This window comes from Papilio xuthus, unplaced genomic scaffold (assembly GCF_000836235.2).
Source record: "Papilio xuthus unplaced genomic scaffold, Pxut_1.1 DF825928.1, whole genome shotgun sequence".
Taxonomy (NCBI): domain Eukaryota; kingdom Metazoa; phylum Arthropoda; class Insecta; order Lepidoptera; family Papilionidae; genus Papilio; species Papilio xuthus.
In genome coordinates, this window is record NW_013532721.1 from 6,622,168 (window position 1) to 6,632,287 (window position 10,120).

The following is a 10,120-nucleotide window of genomic DNA, read 5'->3' on the forward strand; positions in this document are numbered from 1 at the left end:
ACGAAGTAACATCAGTGAAAGTCCACCTTAAACAGAATTACCTAAAATATTTATTATGATATTTTTTTCTGTCAACTTATCAAATAATAATATTTTTATTACATTTAAATCATGATATGAAGTAAACTGGAGTTTTTGAAAATCCTTTATTTACTCTTTTGGGTTGAACCAGTTAAATATTAACATTTGAAAGAAAAATTATATATATTAAATCTACACTAATGACTCCTTTAATCATCAATTAACGATTTAAATTGTAGGAGTAAATTAAAGTATAATCTCGCTAATCCGGCACTTCGATAGTTCGGCACGTCCAATAATCCGGCACACTACGCCAACGCCTCCCTCGTCCCTCTACCTGTGCGCTTCAGTCGTTGTGTCGTCGACTAATAATATAACCTCAAAACTAAGATTTTTCAACTATGAATAGTTTAAATTTAAAAACCTACACGTTAATTTAATATTCCCTTTATGAAATACTTTATATTATTCATTCCCTATGATTTTCACTATAATCCAGTAATCCGAACATTTCAATAATCCGGCATACTCCGGTTGTTAATAGTGCCGGATTAGTGAGATTATACTGTATATGTATTTTGTATTGTGTAATACATTTAAAGATATAAATAATAATATTATATTTTTTAATTATATCATGTCAAAATTGAGGTCCAAAATAAATGAAAATATTTAATACTTAAGTATCACCGTACTTTTTGTATTCCAATAGGAAATGATATACGTATTAATTTGTGTCCATTTTAGATTTGATAGATTGATAATATTCTGATAATACTTTCCATGCGGAGGGCGCCATGAAGCCATTGGGCGGTTCCTTGCCGGCTTTAGCTAGGCCTGTTCAAAAAAAACTGTACAGTAAACGTGGTAAAGCTCATTTCCTCACCTGTCATATAATAGACTAAAAACTATTTTTTTACTTAAAAAAAATAGGAATCAAATATCAGATCATTCGTCAAAAAAACATCATCCTAATGACTCTTGGCTGTAAGGGAGTTGCCCCCATCCTTCTAGAGAATCGGAAAAGGTAAAATAAATAAAAAACTATTTCCAAACACTAAAATAACTCAAAAACTACGTGTTAGTTTTTCGTCAAAAAATTATGAACCAGATGTTGCTAAGAAATTTCTTAGAAAAAAAACTACCGCTATTATCCCCCTCCCACCCTCTTAGTACTTTAGTATTAAAGTTTTAGTAAAACATATGTTAAAGAAGACATAATTCACCTCTCATCCTGGTGCCGGATATAAAGTCGAAGTCCTGTTTCCTGGTGGGGTCGAAGAAGGCCATCTTGCCCACCGAGGTGTCGTACGCCGCCACACGGAATGGAATTATCTGGAACAAATTATGTTTATGTCAATAGATGGCGCTGTACAAAAATGTGTACAGCGCCATCTATTGGCATCTTGCTAACTACGCGGATACTTCAAATGTGGTCCACAAACAATTAATGAATTTTTTACAGTCATCTTTGTCAGAATATATTAATATCGACTATAGGTCTTCACTGAGGGGCTCGGAGCATGCTTTAAATCTGAGATGATAAGGCCATAGTCAACCACAATGGCAAGGCCTTAATTATAAAAAAAACTGTGCTTTGTATGCCATCTTACTAATATAAAAGCGAATATTTAGATGGATGTTTGTTAGAAGAAATCTCCAGAACGGCTCAATGGATCTTGATGAAATTTGGCACAGACACAAAGGACGGAGTCTTGGACGACACCTAGCAGACTGTAAGTGAGTTGAAGTGAGGTGTGATGTTATTATTGTCGTGTTGTAACAGTAACCTCAAGATCGTTGAGTCCGGGCGCCATGGTGAGCAGCATGGCTCCGTGGCGAGGGTCGTAGAGGTCGCCGCTACCCTCAGGGTGCGGGAGGCCGGCGGGGTCACGACCCACTATATAGTGGTTAGCGCCCGCGTTCATACGACACTTCGCGTGCCATTGTACCTGCACAGTTACACATATTTATATATTTTCCAACGAAATACATACAAGTATAAAGAGAATTTGAAAGAGAGTAAAAAAAATTTGGCCGTGAAAATACTTTACATCAATAACGTAAATACAATTATTTACATGGGAGTTATTTAAAAACAGTGAATCCTTGATAAGCGAGAAACTTCTATAAGCTACAATCTCGGGTAAAATAAACTTTTATAAGCGAGAAAATATCGCGTTCCTTTGAACTCTCGCTATTAGTGCTATGGACCAATTTGCTTAACAGTTAATTTTAAATACATTGGAATATGAACTCAATTGCTGTCTCTGTTCTTTCTAAAGGTTATGAGCGAGAAAGAGAGAAAGAGAGGAGAGAAAGAGATATAGCAAGTACCTCCGTTGGTCCGGCGTACATCATGGGCGAGGGGAAGATGGCGAGCACGGTGGAGTCAGGATCCAGCACGCGCTCCGCCAGCACCGCCTTGTGCTGAGAGATGCGCACCTGCAGCGGCACGTCGTCGTCCTTCGTCCACCCGCCTCACCACACAGAACACAACACATTATAGCATAGCTTGTAAGATGGATGGATGGTAGAAAGTATCTCTAGAACAGCTGAACGGATCTAGCTGAAAAGAAGGGACGCACAGAAAGAGGAAATTTCCCCTTCCTATGCGTCCTCCTCTCTGGGACAGAAATTTAACTATAAAATAGTGTAAGATAAGAAATTACCTAATGGATGCAGTAAGAGCACAGGTTTCTTGAAGCCTCTCTCTAGGAGCTGGCGATGTGTGTCCTGCATCAGCAGTGCGTGTCCGTTGTGGATGGGATTGCGGAGCTAATAAAAAAAAACTATAATTAAAATAATAATTTTAACTATTAATTAATAATAACTTATCGTTTAAAAGAATGCGTTTTTCTCGCTTATAGAGGCTTTAAGCTGAGTTTCTCGCTTATGGTTGGTCGAGGCAATGACTCTCGCTTTGACTTTCTAGTTTACATATGTTCATCTGTTCATATATTGTAGAAAATACTGTCATCATCATCATCAGCTCACTATACTTCACCACTGAGGGGCTCGAAGCCTAACCTAAGTCATTCCTTACTTACTTAAGGGTAGGCTCCGAGCCCCGACCAAGAGTAGACTGGGAGGAGGCTAAATACTATTTAGCCTTCATGTTTTTGCGTCATTTCCTCATTTTTGAGAGTCACGACTTATCTTCTGCAAATACCTGGAAGGCGAAGACAGCATCAGCTCCGAGCTGCAGGAACTTGCGGCGCAGCTGGTTGGGGGTGAGGCGGTACGAGTCGAGGCCGTCGTGCCACATGATGCGCTCGAACACCTCCAGCTTGCCCCCCACCAGCCACTCGCCTGACTCCTCGATCATCTATTCTTACCAAGTATTCTCTACTTTATTATCTTTCTAATATTATAAATGTGAATGTTTACAAGTATGTATGATTGTATGGATCACGCTACAATTTGGCATAGATTAAGAACATTGTCTGGAAGAACATATAAACTACTTCAGTTTTTCTTAATTTCGGCAACAGTTAGTACAAAATAAAGATAAAATATAATAATGTCATTATAACTTTCACTTAAATAATCCACAGTCACTACTAAAATTTAAATTGAATAGAAAATAAATTCCAGCTTGATACCTTCACGCATTTTTGAGAAAAAGGATCTTAACAGACAGACGGACGAACAACAAAGTGATCCTATAAGGGTTCCATTTTTTCCCTACGAGTTACGGAACCCTAAAAATGATTTAAATTTCTTAAAATTATCATATACTATTTAATTAAATTAACTTTTTGAAGAAAAATAAAACTCATTAAATATTTTTTAAAACTCACAAAATGACGTAAAAAAAATACAAATCCAAAAAAATATTTTTCAAATACTTGAGACATGGCATCACTGACCTTGATATAAGGATGTCCAGTATGGTATATGCCGAACTGCCTGCAGCATCTCTCCTGCTTCCTGTGCGGGTAGAACTCAGGAGCGCGCAGTATGGCGAGCGCGCGCCCCGCGTGCACCAGCGCCAGCGCCGCCGCCCCGCTCGCCTGCTCCTTCACACTGGTGGACACCGCCAGCACCACCGGCACCGACTGGTTCACCACGGAACCGTCCGCCAGCGTCAGGCAGTTCGAATGCAGAGCCTGGGAATGTTTCACACGGCTAGAATTTTTTTTATAATGCAAGGGGTCAAACGCAGTGGGAACTTAAGGTTCACGGACGCCCATGGACTACAATATCAGAAGAAACGCAGATGCGTTGCCGCCCTTTGATATGCTCACATCCAATTCCTATTTATGAGGTTTTTATTCTTTTTATTCTTCCTTAATCTATATAAAAAAAGCCTTTCTATGTACTTACTTGTAAGTATTCTGTTTCTCGCATGAATCCTTTGAGTGGATACGCCCAACCTTCAGAAAGTACCTGCAATTTGAGAATTAAATAACTAAAAAAAAAAACTAACATTTTTTTAAAACCAAGTAATAAATTATCTTACTAATATTGTAAATATGAATGTTTAGATGGATGAATGGATATTAGTTTGAAGGTATCTTCAGAACGGTTGCATAGATCGTGCTGAAATTTAATATAGATATAGAACATAGTCTGGAAGAACACATAGGCTACTAAGTTTTTTTTAATTCCGCACAGATTGTGCGGGCGACGCCCAGTTCAATTATAAAGTACTGATACCGAATTATTGGGGAAAGAGTTGCCGTATTTATATATATGCCGCATAGTATAAAGAATGAATATATTTGTCTCACTTGCACCCACTGCAGATCTAAGTCAGTGAGATGTATCTGCGGCAGTGTGGCCGCCTCCTCGATGGCGCTACTGAGCCGGTTGCCATATATAAATAATTCTTCCACTTCTTGATTCCTCGCCTCGTAACGTGGTATAATACCCTAAAAAAACGTTGCCATAAAACATTTTTTACTTCTTCGATTTTAATTTACTGTCACCTTGACCATAATTACCTAGAGAGCACAATTAAAATAACTAAAAAGCGAACATTTATAGTTTTCTGACATTTTTTTACTTTTTAAATATATCTTACAGAAAAGCAAACTAGTCCGATAAGTTTCCAGTTTCGTATCATGAGAACTTTAATACTGAATAAGAAATGAACTTTTTTGCTATTTTTTTATGTTTAATATTATCGATATGTTGGTACGACTTCTGAATTAATTATTAACGATTTAATTATTAACGAACGTAAGATAATAATAACTTCAAAATATCCTAGATAAATTTCAAATTGTTTTAACTATGTTTTATTATTAATCGACTTTACTGACACTATATCAAGATAATAGCGGTCAAGTAATTAAATTAAAAAAAAACTCACCTGTGATTCGAGTAGAGAAATAACTTCCATTGTGGATTCCTCGATGGTCCTGCCAACGGTTTGTATAACCAGCTCCGGTGCGTCCGGTCTTTCATATTCCTGGGTAATACCGGTGAAGCCCTGCGAAATACTATCATCAAAATTGGTACTCTTTGTTCACACATAGAAATAATAGCTTTCTATGTCTCGACCTACTAAATGTAGCAACTATATTTTTTCATCATCAGCTCACTATTAGTTCCCACTAAGGGACTCGGAGCCTACCCTAAGTTAAGGGTGATAAGGTCATAGTCAACCACACTGGTCTAGTGTGGGTCGACTTCACACATATCTTTAAATATCTTTTTAGATATGTGCAGGTTGCATCACGTTTTCTTTCACCGTAAGAACGTCATAGATATATATGAACATCGGAAATCGAAAAACATGTTGGTAGATGGCGGGATTCGAACCCAGGACCTACAGATTACAAGTCAAGTGCTTAACCCCTCAGTCAACGACGGTCTATTACTATATTTATGGGATAAGATTTTATATATATCATTTTAAGTGACAAAGTATGATATAGAAAATTTATGGATCGTAATACAACATATTGTAATAAAATCGAACATGGTTAAGCGAGAAACCTCTATAAGCGAGAGCAATCCGGTCTCGACGGATGACCTTCATAAGCGAGGAACTCGGGTTAGAGAACTCTATAAGCGAGAACAATATTAAGGTCCCTTTGACACTCAGACTCTCGCTTATCCAAGTTTAACTGTATCTGTTTTTTTTAAATCGTGTACCTGTTTTTGTTTTGGCAGTGTAAACCCACGGTTAATATATTTTCATTAGAATAGAAAGTACATTTCCTGCCATAAAACCTTGATATAAAAATCGATAATAACAATTTACCTTTCAAACGAAAGTCAAGTTTATATTAAGTGTAATTACATAGGTGAAAGTGTTCATTTAATGTTACGCAAAGTTTAACACAATAATCTAATCTTACTAATATCATAAATGCCAATGTTTGGATGGATGGATGTTTGTTTAAAGGTATCTCAAGAACGGCTGTATGGATCTCTTTGAAATTTGGCATAGATGTAGAACATAGTCTGGAAGAACGTATAGGCTACTAATTAAGTTTTTCTTAACACCGTGCAAGGCCGCGGGCGTCAGTTAATCTATTTATTTTGTTAACCATTTTCATGTTGATTAATTACGGAGGAATATGGACCCTTATAGGTATTCAAATGAATTAAAAACACTTCTGTTCTATAATTCCGATCTATAATTGTACTTCCTTGTTCTTTTACTATAAAAAAAAACAATTTATGTATGTCTGTATTTAGTCATTGGTAGATTTAGTCATTTTCCGGTATCAACCGGATGTTGCCATATACAAAAAAAGAGAACGATAACCTAAGCAACTATTTTCTTTCAGTTATTTAAACCTATTGGAAAGTTAATGGAAGAATAGATATTTACCTTGATTTGTCCTTCCCTGGCTTTCTTATAGAGACCCTTAGTATCTCTCTGTTCGCAGACATCGAGAGGCGTGTCTATAAATACTTCAAAGAATGGCAGCTGTGAATCTGTATGGATGCGACGAGCCACCTCACGATCCTTAAAAAAACAACTCTATTTTAAAAGAGCTAGAGTTCACATTAGATAATGATTTTAAAACCGTGCCCTGTTAATGAAACTTAATTTGCAATTTACCGCAGTCGCGACTATGAAAATTACGACACTGTCATTATTATGGAATTCTATACAGTACGGTTATGGTTAAACTTAATCGATTATGTATACTGCTTTCTCTATGCGACAATGAACACTACACTAATATAGGGCTAATTGATACACTATAATTGGTCACAAATCGTGTCTTCCAGTTGGTTTTCGAGACCTTAATCTCTGTATGATATCGCCTTCCCCGTCTTTCATTTGACAAAAGAGAGATATGTTTCAAATGGAGATTTTGATCTCAGAAAACCATGATTATTGCAACTGTAGTATTACAGTGGGAACAAAGCTTTTTAAATTTATCTTTGAAATTTTAAACCAGTTTCTATCAGTAGGTCATTGAACTGTCGCGATCTTTACACCGCAAAGTGTGCTACGAGGTTATTGTACTATAAAAAAAACTCGATAACGTGTGGTATTCACACATACTAATTATAAATATCAATTTCCTTATATATAAAGTATCCTAAAAAAGGGTAAGAAAGAAAAAAAATTAAAATTAATCAACTATTTTTTATTTCAAATTAAGTATCCAGTAACCTTCTAAAAATTCAATACTAGACATTGATTTATCCTAATTATTGCCCAACTTTGAATAGGTCCTAACAGTTGTACCATAAGTGGAAATATGCTCGGTTCTAAGACAGACCAAGTCATCAATATTCCGTTATACAATTTCAATACCGATACTATAATTGACAATAACATTCAACTTGTATTCAACTAAATACGGAAGCTAAAGGTACAGTAAATTGTTACAAAAACCGCAAACAAAATTATGCAACGTGACGTTTAAAGGTTAAATTAGACTGAAGTGAATCAACCGTGAAATTACACGAAATAATTAAAGGCCGAATGCAATTATCCATGGCAAAAAAAAAACTACAAGGAAATAGAGAACACAGAAAACAATATTTAAACTAACAACAAAGATAATTAACCCGATTACTGCTATGACGATTGTAGACAGAAAATTATGTCAAATCTAATTTTGTCAGATATTTTGAATGTAAAATTTTGACCGCTCTAATCTTTATTACTCTTCGTTACATAATCATATTCGTATGTTACATACCTCAGCAAAAGGTGACACAAAACTGCATAAACACACGACCCCACTGTCCGCAAACAGTTTGGCTACCTCTGCCACACGTCTGATGTTTTCTTCTCGGTCTTCTTTACTGAAGCCCAGGTTCTTATTTAGACCAGTCCTGATGTTATCTCCGTCAAGACCATACGCTGGGATACCTAAGACAAAACAAAAGTTTCTCTAGACCAAAAATCTTAGATCTTTCTGCTTGACCTTGTCAGCTATTTGTACAAAAGTAGAGGAGAAAGATGAAAAGATATGAAAAGGTAACGAGACTTATAGTATTATATCCTTCTGATGTAAACAAACAAAATGTATAAAGACATTTATTTCAAGAGTTTATATTGTGAAGTTTAGAACCTTCTGTGGCCGTTAAATGGGTCAATTACCCAACTATGGGATAGAAATGACTTCTTATAATCTTACTATTCCACTAATCTCGGATGGATGTTTGTTAGAAGTTGTCTCGAGAAGAGCACATAGGCCTCTAATTAAGCCTTTTTTTATTTCGCGTGGCAGAGTAGCGGGCGACAGCTAGTAGAAAATAAACAAGATGTTCCTAATCCTCAAAACGTGTGGGTGTGGCCCAACATGACTAGAATTGATGTGATAAAATTCAATTTATCGAATCGTTTGATTGTCATGCGTAAATACCCTGTCGTTGCTCGTAACACACGCAACGGGATTAAGATAAAAACATATCATGATAAATAATGTAATTAAAGTATTATTTATAGGAAATTTACACAAAAAGTTTAATGTAAGTTATTAAATTAACATCAAAATAATTGCAGTATTTTCGTCAGCCATTTTTCAGGGATAACAAACTCTACAAAATCTCTACGATATTCGATCCCATTGTTAGTATCAGGGGAAATTACATCACTTAATGACAGTGACTATAACAATGGCCTTCATAAACCAACATCGTAATATACATGTAAAGGTCGAGGTAACAAATAATCCATCGATTCTCCATCAGTTTATATCAAACCTTTTGATTAGTTTTTTTATGAAGACAAACAAGTAACCGATTCAATTAAAATTCGGTAATAATAACCTATCTTTATACAGGGGAATAAACAGAATATTTTCTTAAGTCAAAGTCTTCTGCTGTTCCCAATAAAATAGACATCTCAATTAAACTGTCGGTCTGTAACTTCAAAATTTTACTTATATTGTGGAAAACATTAGAAAATAAATAATATTTTGTATTCTATATAATCAACATAGTAAAGCACATAGTAATTAGGTATCCACGTGTATACGAGGCAACAACCGAGCAGTATCAAGTTACAGTAATGCATAATTTACATAAGTAATAATTGCTGGACAACTACGAATCGACCAAGGTGAATGACAACCAATGGCGATTTAAAAGAAATTAATATAAGAAAACAAACTAATTTTGATTAGTATAGTATACTTTGGTACATAGTAGTGATTAAGTAAATATTACATTAAAAATAACAGTATATAGTGATTGTTTATAAACAAAAAACTTTATTTCTATTTAAAATTAACCATTAAAGTGTGCTTAATAAGTGAAGTTATAGTTATTATGTACATTTATTTCCCTCTCTCCATTCTTTCATTATCTCATAGTTCCCACACTTTCCTAAAATAAAAATGATTAAATTCAAGGTAATTAACTAGAGAGGTGTCACGACCCATGTAGGGCTCGTGGTTTAAGACAAATCTCTAACTTTCAAGATTCCACGAAGATCCACGGATCCCCTAAGATCATAGTCTGTTCATCCCAAGTATACACCTATAATATACTAATTTCCATAGTGTGAATTGCATTGATAAATTACCTTTAGAGACAAGGTACGCCTCGAGTGCGAATGCAATGCTGGTCTTGCCGGCGCCGCTGAGCCCTGTGAACCAAACAGTGCTGCCGCGGAAGGCGCGGCTACCGAGCGCTTTGCTGCGCTTCGCACGAGACACTTGATGCT

At 35.9% G+C, this 10,120-nt stretch overlaps 1 protein-coding gene across 1 annotated transcript in view; it reads right to left on the reverse strand.

The window, feature by feature from the left end:
- Positions 1-680: 680 nt before the first annotated feature.
- The window catches only part of Papss (3'-phosphoadenosine 5'-phosphosulfate synthase), a 13,064-nt gene continuing 3,624 nt past the window's right edge, over positions 681-10,120 (reverse strand). The window contains exons 2-14 of the mRNA XM_013322177.1: positions 9,980-10,118; positions 8,148-8,320; positions 6,815-6,952; positions 5,342-5,461; positions 4,758-4,898; positions 4,351-4,413; positions 3,894-4,133; positions 3,194-3,349; positions 2,694-2,799; positions 2,359-2,501; positions 1,812-1,973; positions 1,248-1,356; positions 681-858 (exon numbers count right to left, since the gene is read on the reverse strand). Coding sequence (XP_013177631.1) covers positions 749-858; positions 1,248-1,356; positions 1,812-1,973; positions 2,359-2,501; positions 2,694-2,799; positions 3,194-3,349; positions 3,894-4,133; positions 4,351-4,413; positions 4,758-4,898; positions 5,342-5,461; positions 6,815-6,952; positions 8,148-8,320; positions 9,980-10,118 — 1,800 coding nt within the window. The 3' untranslated portion in view covers positions 681-748. The remainder of the gene's footprint in view (positions 859-1,247; positions 1,357-1,811; positions 1,974-2,358; positions 2,502-2,693; positions 2,800-3,193; positions 3,350-3,893; positions 4,134-4,350; positions 4,414-4,757; positions 4,899-5,341; positions 5,462-6,814; positions 6,953-8,147; positions 8,321-9,979; positions 10,119-10,120) is intronic.